Here is a 24779-nt window from a genome sequence, read left to right on the forward strand (position 1 = left end):
TGTTTCTCGGTACTGTTTGAAAGCAAAATGAAGGTAACGGCAGCCGCTTCCAGAGATCCGAGCTCAGCAATCCCGAGGAGATGCCAATCCACATCCCGAGGAGATGCCAATCCACATTCCCGTCGCACAGGGTGTTAAGGGAAAAGGGCTTTTTCGGTGTCCGATGCAGGGCAGGGGCTCCGCAGGCTCGGGGTGAGGGGCAGAGGGCAGCGAGGGGCGGGGGCGATGCTGCCCTGAACGCGTTTCTCCCTTTCCCACTCATTCCATGGGAGCGGAGGCGCGGGGAGCAGCTTCGCCACGGAGAGCACAGAGAGCCCCAAGCCCCCTCCTAAGGCGTCCCCCCCTCCCCAGAAAGCAGCGGCCGCACGGAGCTCGCTGCAAGCCTCGCCTGCCTTTCCCCAGGCTTTGCTTGATATTATGTTCTCCCTCGGGGCTGCTGAAAAGCAGAAAAACAAACTCCTGCCGGAGGAGGGAGGAGGCAGCGGGGGGGCCGGGGCCGGCGGCAGCCGGGGGATAACGGGGGGGCGGAGGAGGAGGAGAAGGAGGAGGAGGAGCGGGGGGCTACTCCGGGGAAGCAGCGGCGCGATCGGCGCCGAGCATCGCTCCCTCCGCCTCCCGAGCGCCGAGCGGCCGGGACTGGCACCTCGGGAAGCTTCGCCCCGCTCTTCCTCCTCCTCCTCCTCCTCGTCCTCCTGCTGCCGCCGCCGCCGCCGCCGCTCGGTGCCCGCGGCCGAGGCGCGCCCGGCGGAGCGCTGGGCGATGGCAGCGCGGGGCGGGCGCGGCGCGGGGCGGGCGGGCGCGGGCCGGGGGTAGCGCGGGGGTCCCGCAGCGCTCTCCCCGCCGGGGTCCCGGGGCCCGTGGGGTCGGAGCCCGGTCGGGGTCGCGGCGGGGCTCGGTCGGTGTCGGTGTCGGGCGGGGCGCGGTACCGCGGGATGTGAGCGGCGCGGCCGGGCAGGGACAGGGGTAACGACAGGGACAGGGGCGGGCGGTGCGAGCGGCGCCGGTGGCCCCGGTGGCCCCGGGCCCGGCATGCCGCGCTGCCGGAACTGCCGCCCGCCGCGCAGCTCGGGGCCGCGGGCCGCCCGCGGGCGCTGCCCCCGCCGCTCGGGGCCGCAGCCGGCGGGGGGCCCGGGGATGGCGCGGCGCTGCTCGCCCTGAGCCCGGCCCGGAGGAGGACGAGCGGCGGCGGCGGGAGGAGGAGGAGGAGGAGGAGGAGGGGAGCGCCCATGGCGCGGGGGCGCCGGGCGCCGGCGCTGCGTACTCGGCTGCACGGGCTGCGCCTCATGTGCTCGGCGCGGGCGGCGCCGGCGCGCCGGGCGCTCTGGGTGCTCGCCTTCTGCACGGCGCTGGGGCTGCTGCTGGCCTGGTCCTCCGACCGCCTGCTGCACTGGCTCGCCTTCCCCTCGCACACCCGCGTGCGCACCGAGTGGAGCCGCCAGCTGCCCTTCCCCGCCGTCACGCTGTGCAACAACAACCCGCTGCGCTTCCCTCGCCTCTCCAAGGGCGACCTGTACTACGCGGGGCACTGGCTGGGGCTGCTGCTGCCCAACCGCACCGCGCGGCCGCTGCTCACCGAGCTCCTGCGCGCCGACGAGGCGCGGCTGCGCTGGTTCGCCAAACTGGCCGATTTCCGCCTCTTTCTGCCGCCCCGCCACTACGAGGGCATCAGCGCCGACTTCATGGACCGCCTGGGCCACCAGCTGGAGGACATGCTGCTGTCCTGCAAGTACCGCGGCGAGCTCTGCGGCCCGCACAACTTCTCCGCGGTGAGTGCGCACCGGGAGCCGCGGCTGCTCTCGGCCCCTGGGTCGTGTCGGGTCTGCTCCGTGTTCCCGGTTCCCGTCGGTCCAAGAGACCCTCGGGTCGTGTCGGTTCTGGTCCGTGTCCGCGGTTCCTCTCGTTCCCAGGGATCCCCGGGTCGTGTTGGTCCCGGTCCCTGTCCCCCGTTCGTGTCGGTCCAAGGGCAGCCCTGGCTGATGTCGGTTTAAGGGACTCCTGGTTCGTGTCGGTCCCGCTCCGTGTCCCGCTCCCCGCTCCGCTCCCGGCCCCGCTGCGCGTTTTCCCACCGTGCCCGGAGCGCTCCGGGGTCCCGGAGGGTCCGGTGGGTCCCGGTGTGTCCGGCAGGTCCCGGAGGGTCCGGCGGGTCCCGCATGTCCCCCGGGTCGCTGCCCACCGAGCGCTTTCCCTCTCGCTGGTTTCTCCGCCGGCCCGGAGTGATACTCCTCTGGTCTAGGGGTGCCTCTGTGGCGTGTGAGGGGCTGGCTGCTGCCTTGGGTTTTAATCAGAAACAGTTCAATTAATGTTGCACCATCCCGGCCGCTGCCATCCCACGTTCCGTGTTGCTCCCAGCGTGGTCGCACCCGGATTTTCCCTGTCCGAGCCGAGGTCCCCGGGGTGCGCCGTGGCTGCAGCGGCCCCGGCCCAGCGCTGCCCGTCTCGCCGGGCTTGGCTGTGTCCGGCCCCCCGCGCTCCGTCCGGGCTCCTTCGGCTCCCGGAGCGATGCCGGGAGTCCCCGGAGCCGCTCCTCTGGGGCCGTGTGGGTTGGGCACCCTGCGGTGCTTCGGGCTGCGGAGCTTCGCTGGTCAGAGCTGATCCAAAAGGGGTTTGAGCCCTGATGAACCAGAGTGGTTTGGGATCAACCCCAAAACTCAGGGCAGGGCCTTACAAACCGCTGGGAGTGGGATCCCTGCTTGGGAAAATGCCGGTGGGACTGTTGGGAGTTCAGATGTGCTGAGAGGAGACTTGGGTGAGAGCTGGACCCCGACCCACGTGAAGGACCCGGAGGCGCTTCCCTGAGAGCAGCGGGATGTTGATGGTGCTGGAATATTCTGCTCCTCTGATCTCTGCAGACAGCGCCAGGGGTGGCTGTGACTGAACATCCTGCAAAGAGCGGGGCTGGGCTCTGTGGGGACGCATCAAACTCTGAGTGCGAGCTGCGTGCGCCGAGGGGAGCTGAATTCCCGGCTCTGCCTGGGATGCAGCCTGGAAATCAGACGGAATTGTCCCTTTGGACTTGTCAAGTCAGGCGCTAAACTGTGCAGGGGAGGAGGGAGGGACTCCCTGCGGGGTGCAGGAGCTGCCCAAGCTGTGCTGGCTGCAGCTGCTGCTGCTGCGAACGGGAGCAGGGGTGGCACAGCTGGAGGGAAGATGATCAATGAAAGGGGGTATCGTGGCAGGCCCTTTCCAGCAGGACGATCCGGTGCCGTGGCGTGAGGAAATTCGGGGATGACGGCAGGAGCAGGCAGTGAGCGGTAGGGAAAAGCCGCCTCCCCGTCCCAGATGCCGGGGTGGGACCTGATGGCGCTTGGCTGGTGCCAGGAGGGGCTGACTGCAGCTTTCACCGAGCCTCAGCTGCCTCCGAGGTGCGGCAAACCCGGCAGAGGTTCCCGTTGTCCCGGCAAAGATAAATCCTGGAGCGCTGCTGTGGCTGCACGCGGCCGAGCCTGCCCTGGGAGTGCTGCAGGAGTTCCTCCGGTGGGGAATTGGGCATTCCCGGCTCTGCAGCTGCTGCTGGAGCCAGCACGGAGGGCAGAGGAGCGGGCTGTCCTCCAGCCATCGTGGAAAAGCCCCAGAAGCTGCTTCCCGAGGCTGGGAGGGAGGGGATCGGTGGCTGTGATGCCTGGCGTCTCGGCTCTGAGGGGATTGCTCAGCTGAGGAAATGGGGAGAACATCCTTCCCATCCCAGAGGGTCTGTGGTTGCAGGGGGGAGGGAGAGGGGAATCCTGTGCCAGGAACCAGCCAGATCTGCTTTCCCTGCCCTGAGCTCTGCCTGCGGCAGGTGAGGGGGTCAGTGCCACCTCCCCGTGTCCCTGCACGTCCCTGCTGTCTGTCTGAAGGAGCAGGGGAGTGACCTCTGCCTTGTCCTTGAGGAGAGGCTGAGGAGCTTCTCCACCTGGGCATCCCTGGTGAGGAGAGGAGTTCCCTGGGGAGGTGCTGGGAACAACTTCCTGGGCGTCCGGAGTGTCCGGAGAGCTCAGGGCAGGGGCTCTGCCCTGCCTGGGGGTGTCTTTGGGATGGAGGTGCCACACCCAGGCTTGGGGTTTCCTGTGGGGCTGAGCCTGGGGCAGCCCCTGGGCTCTGGGGTGCTGGAGCTTTTGCTTCTCCTCCTGGACTGGGAGGGAGGACCCCAAGGAGAGGCAGGAAAATGGAGCTGGGCACGGATAGGAGGCAGGATGTGCGGAAAGATAAATGCAAATGGAATAAACGGGAGTGTAAAGAGAATTGTGCGGGTTTTAGACCTGCTCAGGTGCACAAGAGCACTTCCTGTGCCAAAAGATCAGGGGGAGGTGAGGCTTTCCTGGGTGAAACCCCCGGATGCCCGCAGCAGAGGTGACTTGGAGCAAACAAGTCCTGGCTGAGATGTGGAGCAGAGCAAGGGGGCTGGGGGATGGAGCTGCTCTCCTGTAAGTCCTTCCAGCTCTGTCCTGGAGCTCCTCCAAGAGATTCCCGCTCCTTCCAGCCCATATCCCACAGGAGATTCCCTCTCCTTCCAGCCCCTCCAGACTGTGGGGGCACAGGGGCGTTGGGCTTCGTGGGTGACATGGAAAAGGAAAAGGACACTGGAGAAGGAGCCCAGCAATCGCGACGGTGTGGGAAGTGTTGTTTTTATTCCTTAATAAATGGAAATCACGGAATCGTGGGAAATGGAAATGTGGGATTGCACTGATCTGGGGCTCGGGGCTGCGGGGCTGGGATGATCCCATTGGATTTATTCCAGTCAGGAGGGCTCAGGTCTGGATTATTTCCTAGCCTGCTCCAGGAGGGGTTTGTTGTCCCTGTCGATCTTTTCCAGAAGGATGAGGATTTGTTAATGGATCAGATCTCCTGCCCTCAGTCAATGTGTGGCTTTACTTATTTTAGGCTGGACCTAAAGCTGGGCTGTTGGGATGGTTATCCAAGAATCCTGGAATGATTTGGGTTGGGAGGGACCTTAAAGCCCAGGGACACCTTCCACCACCCCAGGGTGCTCCAAGCCCCGTCCGGCCTGGCCTTGGACACTTCCAGGGATGAAGCAAAACCATCCATAAATGCTTGGAGCTGGATAAATCCAACCTTCCCAAACACCTCTGTGCTGATTCCAAGGGAAGGAACCATCCAGCAGCTTCTGTCCTTCAAAACTTCTCCCAAATTCCAAATCCAAGTGGCAGGCTGGGCGTTTCAGGGAGTGAATCTGCTTTCCCTGGAAGGAGGGAGGAGCTGGGAGGAACTGAGGCTCAGGATTAAGTGGATGTTGCTCTGCTCTGCATTCCCTGGACTTGGGGTTGATTTATTCCTCTGAGCTCTTTGCCTCTGGAATATTTATCTTGATTGCCCTGTCCTGTGCTCATTGATTTCTTCCTTCCTATGATTTTTCATCCTGAGAAATTCATGAGAAGATCCAACATCCTGGGTCTGGTCATGGGCTGAGGTTTGGGGTTAATGATCTCCCGTTTTAATAACTCCCCAAATCAAATTATCACCTGTGGCTCTGCCTGGGGAGCTGGGGGGACACAGGGGTTGTGCGGGGAGGGGTGGCAGGGTTTGGTCCCCATCCTTGGTGAAATCCTTGGTTTCCTGGGGTGTTCCAAAGGCTCTGCAGTCAGTACTCGCTCGTGGTTTCGTTTGCTCTGTTATTTTTTGTTAAACCATTGAATTTCTCCCCAGAGCAGGGACTTTATGGGGTGGCAGCTGCACAGACACCCCAATGCTGCTTTTTATAAATATTCCTGAGCATTTGCCTGGAGATCTGATGAAATGTCCCTCGGGCAGGGGCTGTAATTGTGCTGTTTCCTCAGCAGGGAGTCTCCTGTGTCCAGGGCAAAGCTCAGCCTTACCCCGATAAATGAGTGGATTTCAGCCTTGGGTTTGGTGTGAGGGCAGACAGGAATTCTGTCACCAGCTTGGAAAGCCCAAAGCTTGGAACAGGTGCGAGCACCTTAATTACCACCAGCACAGTTAATTGCAGAGGAATTTCAGGATGTGGGGTTGTTTATTTGGGGATTTTCCTCACTCACCCACAAACCGTTTCACCCAATTCCATTTTCCACCTTTATTCTCTCATGTTTTTATTTTAATCCTTTATTTTTGGCTTCACTTCCAAACAAAGCTCTGGCTTGGGGGTGGTGTTGCCTTTGGAAGGGCCGTGGGTGGTGTTTAATGGTGCTGATGTGGAGCTGGAGCCTTGCATGCGCTCCCAAATTGTCCCAGTGCCCCTTTAGGGAACTGCCTGCGGCTGGCTGGGTTCAGCCCGGGGTCACCGTGGAGCCAAGGCCGTGTTCTCCCATCCTGAGGGAATCCTGCTGGTTTTGGGTTCCTGGAGGCAGAACCCGAGGAGGAATCAGGGCTGGGCTGTGCCAAGTGCTGCCCCAAGCCGTGCTGGCTGTGAGGGGTGGCCTGAAGGGTTTGGGGTGATTTCCTGTGGGTTTGGGGTCAGCGGGGCCCCGCACCGAGGGTGGGAGATTCCTGGTCTCCAGATTTGGGTGTTGAGGGGATTTGGGCTTGGGAATGAAAACAGGGATGAGTTTGGCACTGAGCTGGTGGGTCCTGAGAGGGCACGAGAGGGGCCAGAAGCTGCGGGAGAAGAAGGACAAAGGCCAGGGAGTGCAGAGCTGCCCTGCCCTGCTGGAGCTGCTTGGCTCCAGAGAGCTGCAGGGATCCCAAAGGAATCCATGGGGCAGGGAAAGCTGGGCCTGGGCTTCTGGGTGCTTCTCCCCGTGCAGTGCCACCCCGGCCATGGCAGGGACACCTCCTGCTGTCCTGGGCTGCTCCCAGCCCCATCCAGCCCTGAACATTCCAGAGATCCAGGGGCAGCCACAGCTGCTCTGGGCACCCTGTGCCAGGGCCTGCCCACCCTTCCCGGGAACAATTCCTGCCCAATCTCCATCCAGCCCTGTCCTGTGGCAGTGGGAAGCCATTCCCTGTGTCCTGTCCCTCTGTCCCTTGTCCCCAGTCCCTCTCCAGCTCTCCTGGAGCCCCTTTAGGCCCTGCCAGGGGCTCGGAGCTCTCCCTGGAGCTTCTCCTCTCCAGGTGAGCAGCCCCAGCTCTCCCAGCCTGGCTCCTCTGGACCTGCTCCAGCAGCTCCACGTCCCTGAAGCCTGAGTGACTCCGTGGGAGGCTCCCTCCAGGTTTGGCCAGGAATGTCCCCGCAGCAGGAGCAGAGCCTGGCCCTGCTGGCCTGGGGCAGGACGGATGTGCTGGGGATGTGTGGCTGTGCAGGGAGCCGCGATTGCAAATCCCACGGAATTTGGGAAGAACAGGGCTGGGCTGGGCTCCTTCGCATCCCACACTTTGTATCCCAGTGCCTCTGGATCCAGGTGCAGGCTGCATCCAGGTGTTGGAATTCTGCACCCCTGGTGGTTTTACCGAGGTCTGCGCAAGATTCTGGGCTGAGAACTCTCCTGGCCTCACAGGCTGTCCTGGGTTGGAGGGGATCCACAAGGATCCATGAGTCCAGCTCCTCACTTCACCTTGGATGTGGGAACTTTGGTTTCTGGCAGGACAGGACAGGAAAAACATCACGTCCATGGGGAAAGGACTCGGCTGGATTTGGCCACTTCCTGCAGGAGCTGCTCCCAGTTTTGGCCTGAGTTGGGGCACGGACCAAGTAGGGAGTAGGGATTTTTGTGGGGAGGAGGCATGGGAGTGACTGGGACTTGAGGGATGGGATTTCTGGGAGAGGAGCATCCAGCTGCAGGAAGAGGAGGGATTTTTAGCAGGGCTTTCCTGTGGGTTTTTCCCTGCCTGCTGTTTTTTCCCTTTTCTATTAATTCCATCCAGAAATCCATCCAGAAATCTGTCCAGAAAGGGGATTCCAGGCGCTAAAGATGCAATCATCACCCCGGGTTTGTTTGAGTGGTGGAATAGATTCCCAATAATTGCTGCCCACCCTGAGCAGAATTAATGTAATTAAAGACACAGTTACAGTCCCCGCCCACTCAGGGATGCTGCCAGGGCTTAATTAATGTTTGCAAATTGCTCCAGCATCTGCCTGGGGCCACCTCCCAGGAGTGCACAAAGAATGGGAATTCCTGGAATGGAGCAGTGGAGGTGCTGGTGTGGGGAGGGGCAGGAAATCCAGGGATGCAGGGTGGGAATCTCTGGGATTTGGGCTCCCAGTGCCCCTGGGTTTGTTCCCGTGGGAGCCTGAGGCTGCCGAGTTTGCCCTTCCCTCTGCTCCAGTTGAAGGTAATTCCCTTTATCGTGAAATCCCTGGAGCTTGTTCCCACTGGGAGCGTTGATGGTGCCATAAGCAATCCAGGCTGGCTCCAGAACCAGTCGCTTATCCCACTGGGATGGCTGAAATTGGAGCTTTTTTTCCTTTTGGCCGCGGCTTTTCCCATCCTGTCATTTATCCTGAATTCCCTGGGCCATTGGAGTCTGTTCCCACTGGGAGCCACTGTTCCCATGGTGCCAGGTGGGCCTTGCAGCATCCCAGGCAGCCTCTGGAATCCATCACTTTTCCCAGCAGGGTGGATAAAATTGGAACCGGGATGAGCTTTTTCCTCGTGTGTTCGCATTTCCCGTCCCGGCTGCAGATTTTCCATGAGCTGGGGAGGGAGGGAAACGGCAGGATTATTGTCTGGAGCTGCAACTCTCCATGCTGGGGGATGGCCAGGGATTCCTCGGGATTGTTAATCACTGGAAAGGGCTTGGCCTGCCTGGGGAGCTGCAGCTTGTCCAGACATTCTGCAGCTGGATGGCATCCAAGGGCTGATTCCCCATTCCTTGTCCATGCAGGACGCCAGCTGGAACTGGCCTGGATGCAGGGATGGGGGAATGTCCTTGGGGATGCAGGGACATCCTTTGGGATGGTGGAATGCCCTTTGGGATGCAGGGGTATCCTCTGGGATGCAGGGACATACTTTGGGATGCAGGGATGCCCTTTGGGATTCAGGGATGCCCTTTGGGATGCAGAGACATCCTCTGGGATGCAGGGATGCCCTTTGGGATGCAGGAATATCCTTTGGGATGCAGGGACATCCTTTGGAATGCAGGGATATCCTTTGGAATGCAGGGATATCCTTTGGAATGCAGGGATATCCTTTGGAATGCAGGGATGACCTTTGGGATGCAGGGACACCCTTTGGGATGCAGGGACGCCCTTTGGGATGCAGGGATGCCCTTTGGGATGCAGGGACACCCTTTGGGATGCAGGGATGCCCTTTGGGATGCAGGGATGCCCTTTGGTATGCAGGAATATCCTTTGGGATGCAGGGACATCCTTTGGAATGCAGGGATATCCTTTGGAATGCAGGGATGTCCTTTGGGATGCAGGGATGCCCTTTGGGATGCAGGAATATCCTTTGGGATGCAGGAATATCCTTTGGGATGCAGGGACATCCTTTGGGATGCAGGGACACCCTTTGGGATGCAGGGACACCCTTTGGGATGCAGGGATGCCCTTTGGGATGGCAGCTCCCTTCTGTGCTGTTGTAGGGATTCCTGTGGGGCCAGGAACTGGTTGGGAAAACCCTGCCTGAATCCCAGGCTTTGAAAACGAAACCTCAGCTCCCAAGGTGGGAATTGTCCCCCAAAACCCGGCCAGCCCTGCCCCGGAGTGCTCAGGGCTTCCAGCAGGCCGGGTTGGTGTTGGAATTCCCGTTTTTCCTGCATTCCTGCTCCATGTCCCCTTCCTGGCCCTTTTCAGCAGTTCCCCCCTTCCCTGATTCCCTTTTCCCAGTCCCTCTCTCCTGGAAGTCACCCATGCATCCTGGTGTGCTCTGGAATGGGGGCTCTGCACTTCTCCCCTGCTGAAACCAGAGAATCTCATTGCTGCAGCCCTGGGGTAACGCAGCTCATTCACTTCCCTCTCCACAGCTTCTGCGAGTTCTCATTCTTCCTTTTTTTTTTTTTTTCCTTTCCCCCCCTGTAATTTCAAGCAGTGGAAGCAGGAACTTTTAGTTTTTTCATGGATTGCTCCACTCCTCTCTTCTCAATTCTATCATTTCTTCTCGGAATAAAGCAAATTCTAGGCAAACTTCCTCCCCAAACCCCTGGAGCCTGAATTTTTTTCAATTATAAAGTTGGAGTGTAAATTAGGAACTGGAGGTGTTCCCAATCCTAGGAGCACTCTGCCGCCATCCCGATTTCCCCTGCTTTATTAAATCAGAGGAATGGCCCGTTATAATCCAATTAACTGGAATTCCCAGGCAGGAATTCCTGGCTCCAGGGTGGGGGAAAAGTTGGATAAAATGATTGTGAAAGGCTCGGGATTGGGTGGTTTGGGATTTTTTCCTTTTTCCCTTTAAAAACCCTTCAGCCGCAGGAACCAGGGGAGGCCATGGGGGAAGTTGGCTCCTGGTTTTGTAATAAATCTATGGAATGATCCAAAGTGGCTCCTTGTGGGCATGGGGGTCGTGCTGGGCTCCCAGCACATGTTCCTGACAGGAATAATCCCATCTTCCTCCTGGAATTCACAGCTCAGCGCTCCCAACACTCGGCTGGAAGGGAGGGACACAAGGATCCGCAACTTGTCAATGGAATTCTGTTCCTGCAGCTCCAAACAAACCTGGCACAGCTTGGAGCTACCTGGGGGGTGTGCAGGCAGGTGGAGAAATGGGATCGTGGAGTGGTTTGGGTTGGAAAGGACCTGAAAGGACCCTAAAGCCCACCCAGTGCCACCCCTGCCATGGCAGGGACAGCTCCCACTGTCCCAGGTGGCTCCAGCCCCAGTGTCCAGCCTGGCCTGGGACACTGCCAGGGATCCAGGGGCGGCCACAGCTGCTCTGGGAATTCCATGCCAGGGCCTCCGCACCCTCCCGGGGAACAATTCCATCTCTCTCAGACCACCTTGCTTAGCTAAGTTTTTCAGCAATTCCCAAAGACCTCCAAAGGTGGCAAATGGGCTGCGCAGCAGGAAAACAGCCTGGCAGATCCCCTGGAATACACCAACATCACATTCCCACAGTGGATAGGACTGTATAAGAAATACTTTGGAATAGCAATGGATTCTCTGAGGGGGGAGATGATCGTCCCCCTCTGGTTCCTTCATCCTGTGCCTGGGATGAGGGATGGGAAGGTTGGGACCAGCTCCCAGTGCTGGAACAGCTGCTCCCAGCATCCCAGTTCAGCTTTCCAGCTCATTCCCTGCTCCAGCAGCATCTCCTGCTCTCCAAACTCCGCTGAATGTTGCAGTTTCTTCCTTCAAGGAGTGTTGGAGCAGAGAGCGCTGCCCTGCCCGGGTCATTCCCTGGGAAAAAATCCTGGAAATCCTGACTGAAGGGGGCAGATCCCGGTGCTGTTCCCACAATCCCGGCTTCCCACACTCTCCTAAACACTGGGATATCAAAGCCATCAATCCCTGTGTTCCTGGTGGTGCCTTCATCCACATCTTCCCCCTCTGGAAGCCTCCTCGAGGTTTGTGGTACCCGAGGCTCCGGCTGGATCCTGCTGCCGGTGTTTTGTCAACGCTCACCTCCACATCCCAGTGAGGATCCAGCCAGGGATCCTCCCAAGCTTCCTTTTCCCCCTGGAAAGTTCACAGTCCTTTCACCCTCGCAAATTTGTCCCCTTCTCTTTATCCCTTGAACGAAGCTTTCATTCCACTCCGCCCTCCCCTCCCGTCGGGGTTCTCCCGGGGCTGGAGTCACCCATGGTCCTGCCTGCTCCCCGTGCCCTCTGTGCCGGGTTTGGGGACACAGCTGTCCCCGGGCTGGTGGCCCCGGTGCCGGGGGCAGCTGTGGTTGCAGGAGCTGTGTCAGGGCCGCGCTCGCTGCTCTCTGCTCTCTCCTTAGACGTTCAAATCCAATTCCCAGGCGGTGCAGGTGGGACCTCCCTGACCCGATGTTGTTCTGCTGACCCAGAGGGACAGAGGCTTCCCTCGGCTTTGTGCCACAGGGCTGGGCCCCTGGCTGCTGCTGCCTGGGATGGGTTTTCCCTGGGCTGGGATTCCCGGCTGCTCCCAGCTCCAGCTGTGCCCCTTGGGATTGTTGGAGGTCCCTTCCACCTGAAATTCCTTTTCCCAGAATCTCCTCTGCCGTGGGTTTTTCCTTCCCATCCCTTTCCTGCTCGTGTCCATTAATTTGGCTTTGCCTTTTTTTGTGCCAGATCCGTTGTGTTAAAATAATTCCAGTGGCCCCAAGGCTCTTGGATAGGGGAGCCGTTGGGAATAAAGCAGGGAGATTCCTGAAATCCTGTATCCTGTGACAGCTGCTTAGACAGGATCCATCTCAGCTCCTGGCCTTTCCCTGTTTTGGGGGGGGGTTCTGGCTGTGGGATGAGCAGGGGATTTGGAACCCTCGAGTTTCTGTACTCACATCAATATTCCTGCTTTTCCAAGGACCTTTCCCTCATGGAGTCAGTGTTCAGCTTTCACTTGGCACGGGAGGGAATAAAACCGTCATTAGCAGTCAGTTGGTGGTAGGGGGAAATTCCAGAATTCCAGGTCCCCTTTCCTACCCCTTCTCCCCTTCGCAGGGCCGGGGAGGTTTTATTTGGGATGACTCCTGGATTTGGGATCTGTCACATCCAGTATGGGAAGGAGATGCCTGGCCAGTGGCGGCTGTTTGGGCTTTCTGCAGGCTGGAACTTGGTGTGGGATCAGCCCCTGGTGGGATTCCCTGCGCCCCTCAGGAGGGGGGGATGTGACACCCAGGGGTTCAGCAGCCCCAAATCGTGGGAATTGGCTGAAGTCCTTTAAAAAACATGTTTTTAAGATGCTTGACGTTGTTTTTTAGCTGTTTGTGTTTTTGCCTCTGGCCTGGGTACTGCTTCAGATAAAATTTCCAAGCTTTCCTTGATGGTTTTAAGGATTAGGGATTTAGATTAAAAGGAGATCAGAGATTTTTACACATCCTTAGTGCTGGCTTTAAACATCCAGCACTGGGGGATCCCAGAGCGCAGGGGGGGAATAAAATCCCGGGATAATCTTGTGATGGCCCCACCTCAAACCCTTTGTTTTGGGCTCTTATAAACAAGAGGGACCTGGAGGGGCTGGAGCATGTCCAGGGAAGGGAATGGAGCTGGGAATGGGCTGGAGCCCCAGGAGAGGCTGAGGAGCTGGGAAAGGGGCTGAGCCTGGAGAAAAGGAGGCTCAGGGGGGACCTGGTGGCTCTGCACAACTCCCTGACAGGAGGGGACAGCCGGGGGGGTCGGGCTCTGCTCCCAGGGAACAGGGACAGGAGGAGAGGGAGCGGCCTCAGCCTGGGCCAGGGGAGGCTCAGGTTGGACAGCAGCAGGAATTTCCCCATGGAAAGGGTGCTCAGGCCTTGGCAGGGGCTGCCCAGGGAGGTTTGGAGTGCCCATCCCTGGAGGTGTCCAAGGAATTCCTGGAGGTGGCACTCAGAGCTCTGGGCTGGGGACGAGGTGGGGATTTGGCACAGGTTGGACTCAGTGATCCTGGAGGGATTTTCCAACCTCTGATATCCTGGGATTCTGCCTTGGGAAATGGAGTTAGTAGGGAGGGGAAGCTGTGTGGGTTTGAAGAGCTTGGGCACTGCCAGGGATCCAGGGGCAGCCACAGCTGCTCTGGGCACCCCGTGCCAGGGCCTGCCCACCCTCCCCGGGAACAATTCCTGCCCAATCTCCCATCCAGCCCTGCCCTCTGGCAGTGGGAAGCCATTCCCTGTGTCCTGTCCCTCCATCCCTTGTCCCCAGTCCCTCTCCCGCTCTCCCAGCCTGGCTCCAGCCCCTCTGATTCTTTGTTATCCCAGGCACAGGAGCCACTTGCCATGGAAAAACCCCACCGTTTGTTTTGCTTCCCGTCCACTTTTTGCGGTGATTTTGCCCCTTTGGCCTCTGTTCCCTCCCTGCCTTGGCGAAGGGTGGCTCCTGTGGGGATCCAGGGGACACGGACCTGTCCGTGCTGGCCCTGGAGCCCTCCCCGTGTCCACTCAGCTGGTTAACGGGACAGGGGATTTGGGGATTTCCAAGCCCGGTGTGGATGGGGATGGCAGTGCCGTGGTTGGGTCCTCTCCTCTCATTCTGCCGTCTGAAGGACCGGGCTGTGCTGTCACCTCCCTGCTGGATGGGCTCACCCCAAAAGCTTTGGCTCGTCAGGGAACAACAGGGGCTGAGCCAGAGGGGCTGAGCGCCTCGAGCTCTGGTTTCCCGGCAACTGAACAGGAGCAGGGAAAATCCAGAGGAAGTCCTTGATGTCTGGCAGCGTGTGCGGCTCAGAAGTCCTTGGGAGCCATCAGTGCTCATTAGTGATGGTGGCTCTTGATTTTCATCCTCCTTTCTCTGGCTGGGAAAGGCAGTTCCCTTCTGATGGAGACAAATCCCAGCTCCGGAATCGCAGCGGAGCAGGGCTGGGATCCAGCCCTGGTGGGGCAAACTGCTGGGGTTACACCCAGGGCTGGTCTGCTGGCTCCTGGTTCTTCACCTGTTACGTCCAAAAAGCAGCAGAGGAGCGATGGGAGGAGCAAAGCTGCTGCTGCTGCTCTGGGGGAGTCTGGGATGAGCTGTGGGGTGGTTTGTGCTCTGTCCCCGGAGTAAACTGTTTGGAATTTCCTCTGGGTGTCCTTGCTGTAGGAATTGGTGCAGATTTAGCGCTTCCAGGTGGTTTTTTCAGCATTGCAGCAGCAGCAGTGTGGAAAGCCGTGAGGGAGGGTCTGGGGCTGTCCTTGCTCTGCAGGGTTTGAGGTGCTGGGGGCTGCAGGACCTGGCTCAAAGCAGAGCAAACCCAGCTCAAACCCCACGGGAACAAATCCTGTCAAAGCCTGCCCTGCAGGGAGGATCCAGGAACCTGGAAAGCCAAATTGCTCAGGGTGTGATGGAGAAGGGTTTTTGTGGACTTCAGTGCTGGCCCAGCAGAGCTTGGGAGTCTCCTGGGGTGGAGCAGGGGAAGGGATCCCACAAAGGCCTCAGGCTTGAGGTGGCCAGGTGGGGTTTGCTGGTGGGATTTCTGTTATCACTGCCTGGATTTGCTGTTGGACCTTGGGATGGAGCCTGGAGTTTGGCTCCTCCTGTGTGCGAGCCCGGCTCAAAGTCCCACTGCCCATGGACTGCGTGGCAGCAGGGACAGACAGGGTGGGAAACTCCAAGGGCTGTCCCAAGCGGGGATGGACCAGGCTGGGCTTGGCTGGGCTTGGCTGGGGTTGGATGGAGTTTGAATGGGGTTGTGTGACGTTTGGGTGGGGTTGGATGGGGTTTGGGTGGGGTTAGGTGGGTTTGGATGGGGTTTGGGTGGGGGTAGGATGGGGTTGGGTGATGTTTGGGTGGGGTTGGGTGATGTTTGGGTGGGATTGGGTGATGTTTGGGTGGGATTGGGTGATGTTTGGGTGGGGTTTGGATGGGGTTGGGTGATGTTTGGATGGGGTTGGATGGGGTTGGGTGATGTTTGGATGGGGTTGGGTGATGTTTGGATGGGGTTTGGATGGGGTTGGGTGATGTTTGGATGGGGGTTGGATGGGGTTGGGTGATGTTTGGATGGGGTTGGGTGATGTTTGGGTGGGATTGGGTGATGTTTGGGTGGGGTTTGGATGGGGTTGGGTGATGTTTGGATGGGGTTGGATGGGGTTGGGTGATGTTTGGATGGGGTTGGGTGATGTTTGGGTGGGATTGGGTGATGTTTGGGTGGGGTTTGGATGGGGTTGGGTGATGTTTGGATGGGGTTGGATGGGGTTGGGTGATGTTTGGATGGGGTTGGGTGATGTTTAGATGGAGTTGGATGGGGTTGGGTGATGTTTGGATGGGGTTTGGATGGGTTCCTCGGATGGTTTCTGTCTCCTCTCCCTCCCTGGCCCTGGCAGGGGGACTTTGGGAAAGGCTGGACCCCCCTGCCTGTGACAGGGAAAGATGAAGAGCAGGGACTCAGTGAGAGAATTTGGACAAAGAAATCAATCCACAGAACCAGTAAGGCTGGAAAAGATTTCCCAGGTGAAGTCCAGCCTTCATCCAGCTCCCAGATTTCTGGACTGGCTTTGCTGGGATCACGGGGCTCCGAAGCAGCAGTTCGCACAGTGAATCCCAGCTCCACATCGGCATCGCCGTGCCCACATCTGTTTTTCCTCCTGTTTTTCCTTTTCCCTCCCTGCTGGGCTCAGCTCCTGAATCTCCATCTCCCTGTGAGCACAACTGGGAAACAGTGAAAAATCCACCAAGTCCTGGTGGATTTGGAGGAGGGAATATCCGATCTGTGGTGAAAAGGGCTTTTTTTTTTATTGCTGGAGGTATTTTTGCTCCAGTTAAATGGGATTAGTGCTGGAGGTTTGAGGCCAGCTGTTCCCTCTGCAGACAGGCAGGAAAACATTCCAGCGTTCCACTCCTGCTGCTTTCATCTCCTAATGAGCTTGTCAACAATTAGCAGCTCTTGGAACGGCCGTGGAGTGACAACAGCACAAGCTCAGTGCCCAAAAGCTGCATTTATTTTGATGGGAATTGGGTGGGAAAAGGGCTGGAATGTGGGTGGTTCCAGGACTGATGGGCAGGAAGCACCCTGCTCTGCTTGGTGGCATTTCCTGGGTGTTCTGTTTGGGTTTATAATAGACCAGTATCCTTTGGGGATTAATGTGAGAATCACCTGGGGATTTACAGGGACATCATTCGGGGGTTTTTAAAAATTTTGAACATTTCTCACCTGGAATTTTCCCTTCTCATAGGCAGGAGGGGAGTTGACTGAAGATCTCAGGTCTGTAAAGTCTTTTCCCAAGCCACACCTGAGGAAAGGTGGATGGCACAGCCGGTCCTGGGAGAATGGGATGTGCAGGGAGAACGGGATGTGCAGGGAGAATGGGATGTGCGGGGAGAATGGGATGTGCAGGGAGAATGGGATGTGCAGGGAGAATGGGATGTGCAGGGAGAACGGGATGTGCGGGGAGAATGGGATGTGCAGGGAGAATGGGATGTGCAGGGAGAACGGGATGTGCGGGGAGAACGGGATGTGAGGGGAGAATGGGATGTGCAGGGAGAACGGGATGTGCGGGGAGAACGGGATGTGTGGGGAGAATGGGATGTGCAGGGAGAACGGGATGTGCGGGGAGAACGGGATGTGCAGGGAGAATGGGATGTGCAGGGAGAACGGGATGTGCAGGGAGAATGGGATGTGCAGGGAGAATGGGATGTGCAGGGAGAACGGGATGTGCAGGGAGAATGGGATGTGCAGGAAAAATGGGATGTGCAGGGAGAATGGGATGTGCAGGGAGAACGGGATGTGCAGGGAGAATGGGATGTGCAGGGAGAACGGGATGTGCAGGGAGAATGGGATGTGCAGCAATGTCTGCAGGCCTGGCAGAGCTGGGGGTGGTTTTTGGGCAGAAAAGGAGGCGTTCTGCTTGTCCTGGCTGTTGTTTCAGAGCCTGCATTTTTCCCGCCTCTATCCAGGTGTAAATAAATCTGGGATAGGTTTGAAACCCCTGGAGAGATGTGGGGAAAGGCTGACCTGGAATCTTGGGGTTTGTGCTGATCTTCAACCCTGGACAAGACTTGCAGTGCATTTTTGTTGTTACTGTTTTCGAAGGCATCAGGCAGAGAAGATTCCCGAGCTTTTCCCTGCAGTGTTCCCCAGGAGCCATTCCAGAGCTGTGGCTCTGCCCTGGTTTTTGTAGCTCAATGATTAAAGCTGAGCTGAAGGTCGGGACTTGGACTGGGCAGAGGTTTTGAGGGATTTGTCTCCCCGAGGTTTGGGTGTGGAAGTGTTCAAGCAGTTCTGGGAGCTGCTCGTGGTCCTCCCGACCCTTCCCGTGGGATTTGCTCTCCTGCCTGAGGCTGGGCAGGGTTGGAACAACAGTCTGGAATTGTTGAGGCTGGAGCAGCCCCCCGAGCCCATGGAATCCAGCCATCCCCAGCACTGCCGAGGCCACCCCGACCGTGTCCCCCGGTGCCACATCCCCAGGGCTTTAAACCCCGCTGTGGTGGGGACTCCACCCTTGGGCAGCACCTTCCGGGAAGAAATTCTCCTGGACATCCAACCTAAACCCTGGATGTGGCTGTTTGCCCTGGCCCAGGCTGAGGCCGTTCCCTCTCCTCCTGTCCCTGTTCCCTGGGAGCAGAGCCCGACCCCCCCGGCTGTCCCCTCCTGGCAGGGAGTTGTGCAGAGCCACCAGGTCCCCCCTGAGCCTCCTTGTCTCCAGGCTCAGCCCCTTTCCCAGCTCCTCAGCCCCTCTGGGGGCTCCAGCCCATTCCCAGCTCTGTTCCCTCCTCTGGAAGGCCCCAAACTGTCCCGTTCCTGGGGACACTTCCATCCCGTGTGTGCCCTGCCGGGTGCAGGGGACAGGGACAGACCCCTGGGCTCAGGCTGAGCTCGTCCAGCTTTCCCTCCCTGCCCTCAGCACCCTGAGCACAAATCCTGCTGCAGATTCCTCAAGGTTTGAACCCCCCGCTCGGCCAAACCCTGAGGAAATTCGGGATGTTCCCCTGGCCAGGAGCCTTTCTAAGCAGAGCCCCTTCCTTAAAAAAACAGAGGATGATGAAGCTGGAGATGGGATCGTGGCCCTTGCCCAGAGTTTCTGTGGCTCCCTGCTCCTGCTGACTTTCATCCATCTTCCTTTCCCAAACCCATCCAGCTGCGATGCCTGGAGCACTCCGAGCCAATTAATCTTTGGGAAAGCAAAAAAAAAAATTAAAAATCAGTTGAAAAATTTGTCCTGTGGGGATGTCCTGGGGGAAGAATAAATCCAGGAATAAACGCGGCTGAGTTTTGCCAGCGGCTGGAATTTCTCCTCGATGGCCGTGGCCCCTGGATGTGGCCACTGAGGGGACCCTGGGGCCACTGAGGCTCTGCAGGTGCCGCTCCGTGGTGTCCAAGTTCTGTGCCATTGTCCCTGAGTGTGGCAAAGGGTTGCTGCTCCTCCCCTGCCTCCCTGGAAGTTAATGAGCATTAAATGGGGCTGGGCTGGTGTTGGTGACGAGCTCTGCCCGCACAGGACTCGCTCCAGTCCCTGGAAGCCCCAAGGTTTGCTCTGTCACGTCCCCAAAGTCAGGGATTTGCACAGGGAAGGGATTCCAGGGGCTCCTCTGGAGCTGCAGGCAGGGGTGGATGAGGGGAACGTTCTCAGTCTGGGCCATGCTGGATGGAAACTGGACTTGGAGCCCCACATCTGTTTGTCAAGGCCAGGCCGAGGCCTGGTGGGTTCGTTTTCAGTCCCAGAGGGGTTTTATCCTGGGATGTGTATCCCCACCACAAGCAAGGGAGGATTTCTCTGGAAGTGAAGCCTCTCAGCAGGAATCCTCCATTGGCTGCGGCCCCTTCTGCCCCAGGGATCCCAGGGACATCCCAGGGACATCCCAGGAAGTGCCATCCCTGGGAAGCTGCCCCCAGTTCAGGATCATTATTTGCTTTTTCATCCCCTCTCCCGTTCCCTTCCTGCAGTCCCTGGCACAGAATCCCGGGATGCCGAGGGGTGGGAGGTTGTTCCAGCCCCACCCAACTGCACTGCTCCCAGTCTGGGGTCTGGGGGGCTCCTGCCTGCTGCTGGGGGACACTGGGGTGCTTCCTGCTGGGAATGGATCCGGGAATATGGAAAGGTTGGGAAGGGACCCTAAAGCCCATCTAGACCCTGAGGTGTGGGGTCTGCAGGAGGGATCCCAGGTTGTGAGGTCTGCAGGAGAACCCGAGCTGTGGGGTCACAGGAACACCCCGAGCTGTGGGGTCACAGAACCTGAGCTGTGGGGTCACAGGAACACCCCGAGCTGTGGGGTCACAGGAACACCCCGAGCTGTGGGGTCACAGGAACACCCCGAGCTGTGGGGTCACAGGAACACCCCGAGCTGTGGGGTCACAGGAACACCCCGAGCTGTGGGGTCACAGGAACACCCCGAGCTGTGGGGTCACAGGAACACCCCGAGCTGTGGGGTCACAGAACCTGAGCTGTGGGGTCACAGGAACACCCCGAGCCGTGGGGTCGCTGACCCCGAGCCGTGGGGTCACAGGAGCCGCTGCGCTGACCCCACGGCGCTGCACAGTCTGACCAAAGCCAGCACGGGCCGTGTCTGATCCGGGGCCCTGCCAGTGCCCGGTGAGAGCACGAGGGAAGGCAGCAATCCCTGGCGGGTGAATCCCTGGCTTCACCACCTGATTCCTGAGCAGGGCCGTTGTTTCCTGCCCCTGACCACCGCAGCCCCAGCTCTGCCCTCCAAACCCCGTCTGCGCTCTGCGGGTTTCCTCCTGACCTGTTTTTGGGATGCGGTTGCGCTGAGCCCCAGATGTGATGGGATTTCTTTCCTCTGCGTTCCTGGAGTGGTGGGTGGTTTTGGGGTTTTGGGGCTGCTGAGGGCTCACCTGGGCAGGGCTTGGTGCTGGCTCTTCCATCGACACCTGCTTTGTTCCTCTAACACTGGGCAGCCTCTCGAGGCATCCCGGGGGCTGCCTGCTTTCCCTGCCCCTGCATTTCTGGCAGTGCCAGGCTGCTCTCCTGGATTTCCAGGGAAGGAGGAGGAGGCCACAGCTCCGGGCTGCGGAAGGGGACGGGGAAGGGACGAAAAAAGCGTCACTGTGCTGCCCACAGTCTCATTTCCTGCTGCCAGGTGCTGTCAGAGCTCGCTGCAGTTTATTGAAATCGCCCAGCCAGGGCTCGTGTGAGTCACAAATTCCCACCTGGAGCAGCTGCTCCATCCCGGCTCCGGTGCCAGCTCTGCCCGAGCCCTGCCGGGCTCGGGGAGCATCAGGAAGGAGCTCCTGGCTCAGCCTTCCCACCAGGATCACTGGAGCTTTGCTCCCTCCCTGTCAGAGTGGGGAAAATCCCCCCCAGGGGTGCCCTGGAGCTCTGAGCTCCTCCAGGGATGGGGCAGCCGCGGTTACTCTGGGAAAGCTGTGCCAGCCCCTCCCCACCCTCAGCAATTTTTAATCCCAATTCTTACTGAGTTTCTAAAAAAAAAAAAAAGAATAAAAAAAGCAACCCACTCCTTTCTTCTTGGGTCGCCATCTCCTTGTGTTTTGTCCAAACCATCAGGAAAAAAGTGTGGAATTGGAGAAGAGCCTTCTTTGGAGCCCTGGATTTCAGATGAGGGATTGCTGGGATGCTGCTGCCTTGGCTGTGCCGCTGGAGATGGGGCTCTGTAGGGAAACCCTGGGATCAGGAGGATGGGGAAGGGTTTCCCCTCCGTTTCTTCTCTGTCTCCCCGTTGCTGATGTGATTTTCCAGGCGGGATGGCTCTGCAGGGATTGCACAGGAACGGACATGGACCCAGGATCCAGCAAACAGCTCCAGGGTGGGAGAGGGAGGAGTTTCCCTTCACCGGGATTTTCCTTCTGGGGGAGCAGGGATCACCCTGAAGGTCCCTTCCCGTGCCTCTCCTTGAAGGGAGGAGGAAAAAGATGGAAAATCCATTGAAAATCCATGGAAAATCCTTGATTTTCAGTGCTGTTCTCAGCTGCAGTGCTGGGGACGGCTCTGGAATGAGGACCTTGGGGATTTCCCTGTCCTGTGGGATCCAGGGTTCTTGTGGAATGAGGAGGAAAACTCCTTTCTTCCAGCCAGATGTATCCCATGGTTTTCTCTCCAGCTGCCCAGGGTAGCAGCAGTTCCCAGGGGAAAATTCCCTCACTCCAGGCACTCCCAGCGTCTCCTGCCATGTTTTGGTGGAGCTTTGATTCCCCCCTCCTCTCCCAGATCCACTTTTCTCCACGTCCTCATGAAAAAGTCTGTCACCTTTCTTTCCTGCCCCGCCTGGGTCTGTGCTTTTCCATCATCCCTGAGATCCCTGACTCCAGCCCTGGGAATGTTCCCACTGCCCAGCTGAGCCTGGGCCTTAATCAGCTCGGGGTGAGCTCCCCCTCCCTCCCAAAATCCGGGTTTAACCCCACCTTGGCGCTCCTGGTGGCTGGGGGATGCTCCCAGGCTCCCGCCCTGTGCCTGGGGTGAACTCTTTCGGAGCTGGGTTGCACTGGGATCAGGCGTGGCTGGAATTAGCCGTGTCTGTGCCGTGATTCTGTACAGAGCACAAAGAAAAATCCATGGAATCTTCACTCTGAGAACTCTGCGGTGCCTGGGCTGGATTAAACGTTCGGCGTTATCCCCGGGTTTTCAGCCAGCTGCTTTTCCTGCTGGGAAAGGCAGAAAAGCATCCGGGAGTGCTTTCCCTGCCCTTCTCCCAGGTGGAGCAGCTCTTGGAGAGGCTGGGAGTGCTGCCGTGGAATGTTCTCCTCCTGCCCTCGCGGATTCTCCTGGCTCAGGGCCTGCATTTCCCAGTGGTTTCCCTGGTGTTAAACTGGGATTAAACCCAGGGATGGCTCCACACTGACCTGGGGGAAGGAGGAGCCCGGGGACACCCTGGAGCAGCCTCATTCCTTGGGGGAATTTTGAAGGGCCTGCTGACAACAACATAATCATTATTATTATTATTATTATTCCATTTTTCACCTCAGATTCTCTCCCCATCCACAGCCAATTCTGTGCTTTATTATGATCCCGATGTTTTCATTCCTGCTGGGGGTGGGGAACACTGTGGGATTCACAGGAGCTCCTCAGAGCCCATTAAAGGCTGGCTGGAATCTGAGCTTTCCGCGTGTTCCGTGAAAACTCCTTGTTCCAGGCTGAGTGTGGCCATGGCAGCCCGGCGAGGGAAGGTTCACTCCCAGGTTAATGCACTTTATCCATCACTTGAAATTCCTGCTGTTTTTTCCAGCTGAGGCACCGAGTTCATCCAGGAAGGAGCTCGGGGAAAAACAAGGGAGCAGCTCCTGACAGCTCCCCTGGACCCGGAGGGGGGCGCACATTTTGGGGATAAACTGGGCAGAAGAAGTGGGATTTTCCCTGAAAATCCTGGCTGTTCATCCTGGAATGGGATGAAGTTCCTCAGGGGAGTTCAGTGCCCGTGCTGAGCCCACCCTGCAATGTCCTGACCTCCCCCATTCCAGAGGGTGTCATGAGCTCTGTCACTGCTCATTTCCCTGTTATTCCCAGCTCAGTTTTGGCTCTTGGGATGCTGGAGCTTTTCCTTGTTGTTCCTTTGGCATTGTCCGGCCCTGCCCTGAGCCGTGACCCCGTTTCCTTTCCCACCCTGCAGCAGGACCTCGCAGCAGCCACGAGTCCTGAGTGCATCCATCCCATCGCACCTTTTCCTTCAGGGAGGTCAGGGCTGGATTTATTCCCGACAGACCTTCCCTGGGTGTGGGGCTGGTCACTCCCTGGATTCCAGTCCAGGCTGGGATGCAGGGAATGAGCAGCATCCCGAAGGCTCCTGGTGTTTGGGAGCAGCCCTGGGCAGTGCTGAGGGCTGGGCTATTTTCGGCATCCATTGAGAAGGGATTTGGGATTAAGGCTTTTGGCACTGGCAGATGGGGATGGGAAGGAGCTGGGCAATCCTGGGATCCGCTGCTCTGGGGGGGGCAAAGGGGCATCCCCGAGGTCCCGGGGGAGTCTGGGGCAGAGGATGGAGATGAATGGGAATTCTGGGGCTTTTAGGCTCCCATTGGATATTTCAGGGGGACACAGGAGGGGTTTTTGTCAGTGGGGTCCAATTCCTCGGAGGGGATTCGGGGACACTCATCCAGCTCCGATCTCTGCTCGCTGTGGGCAAGGCCGGGACCCAGGGAACTGGGGCTGTGCCAGGGGTTTGGGATGGAGATCAGGGAAAGGCTCTTCCCCCAGAGCGTGCACTGGGACAATTTCTCAGGGAATAGTCACATTCCCGAGGCCGCCAGAGCTCCAGGAGCGTTTGGACAGCGCTGCCAGGGATGCCCGGGGTGGGATTGTTGGGGGTCTGTGCAGGGCCAGGGGTGGGACTGGGTGATCCTGGGGGTCCTTCCAGCTCAGGATATTCCAGGATTCTGCTCTTTCCAGGGACCGAAATTCTCCTCTTGGCCTCTGCCCCAGCGGGAAGCTGCCCACGGGGGGAAAGTAAAAACGAGTGAAACTGGAGGGGACTTTTTTTGCCGGGCAGGAAAGACAGGATCGAGGTCTGGCTGTGAAGTACTGGAATGAGTGCCTGGAATTTGGCCAGAGAAACGTCCCTGTGGTGAGGGGTTGGACTGGAAATCCCTGGAGAAGCCAGGGAAAAACTGGACATGCTCATGCCATTGATCCAGCAGCTCCAGAAGGATCCATTTGTCCCTTGACTGAGCAGGGTGGGAGGTTTGTGTGCTCAGCCCTGGGACAGCAGCTCGGAGTGGGAATTTGGGAGTTCGAACTTGGAGTTACTCCCAAGGCCTGCGAGGAAATCAGCTGCAGAGCCCTTTGGGCATCAGAACTGTGGAATTTTTTGGGTTGGAAGGGACCTTAAATCCATCCAGTGCCACCCCTGCCGTGGGCAGAGACACCTTCCACTGTCCCAGGTTGCTCCAAGGCCCATCCAGCCTGGCCTTGGACACTGCCAGGGATCCAGGGGTGGCCACAGCTGCTCTGGAAACCTCATTCCAGCCCCTCCCCAGCCTCCCAGGGAAGGATTTTCTCCCAATACCCAGGACTTGTGGCGATGTGGGACAGGCCATGGAGCAGCCCCAGGAGCTGCAGATGAGCAGCAGCAGCAGAGCTGTTTCACATCTTGCCTCAGTTCTTTGTCCTGAGCTCCAGGAGCAGTTTGATATTTAACAACGCTCTGAGCTGGGCTTTGCTGGCTCCAGGCAGGGTTTTCACGCCTCCCAGGGCACCTCCTGCATCCCAGAAATGGCAATTCCCTGCACGGAATTCCCTGAGGCCGAAACAACCTGGGTAGTTTCTCCATGCTGAGGGGGTGCCACGGCCAGGATCTGCAGAAATCCCTTCCAGGGACCCAGGGATGGCGTTGGGAATTACCGGGGCTGTTCCCAGTTCCTGGGCAGGATGTGGTTAGCCAGCAGGGACTCCTTCCCAGGGCTCCCAAAAACGAGGCAGCAGGAAAAGCTGAGGGAGCTGCGGCTGCATCATTCCCAGAGCCCGGGGAAGGGATTCAGGCGCAGGGGTTGGAGCCCCAGATTGCAGCTGCTCCCCCAGGGAGGAGCTGGATAG

General features: G+C 58.6%; 1 protein-coding gene across 2 annotated transcripts in view; it reads left to right on the forward strand.

Annotated features, from left to right (window-relative positions):
- The first annotated feature begins 850 nt into the window (after window positions 1-850).
- LOC136301925 (acid-sensing ion channel 2-like) overlaps window positions 851-24779 on the forward strand; it is a 70693-nt gene continuing 46764 nt past the window's right edge. The window contains exon 1 of one of the 2 annotated variants that reach the window (XM_066205177.1): window positions 851-1766. In XM_066205177.1, coding sequence (XP_066061274.1) covers window positions 1227-1766 — 540 coding nt within the window. In that variant the 5' untranslated portion in view covers window positions 851-1226. The remainder of the gene's footprint in view (window positions 1767-24779) is intronic. The other variant, XM_066205178.1, reaches the window with a different exon arrangement.

The sequence above is a fragment of the Chamaea fasciata genome, unplaced genomic scaffold (genome assembly GCF_029207755.1).
Source record: "Chamaea fasciata isolate MVZ Bird 193981 ecotype frontalis unplaced genomic scaffold, bChaFas1.0.hap1 SCAF_27, whole genome shotgun sequence".
Taxonomy (NCBI): Eukaryota; Metazoa; Chordata; class Aves; order Passeriformes; family Sylviidae; genus Chamaea; species Chamaea fasciata.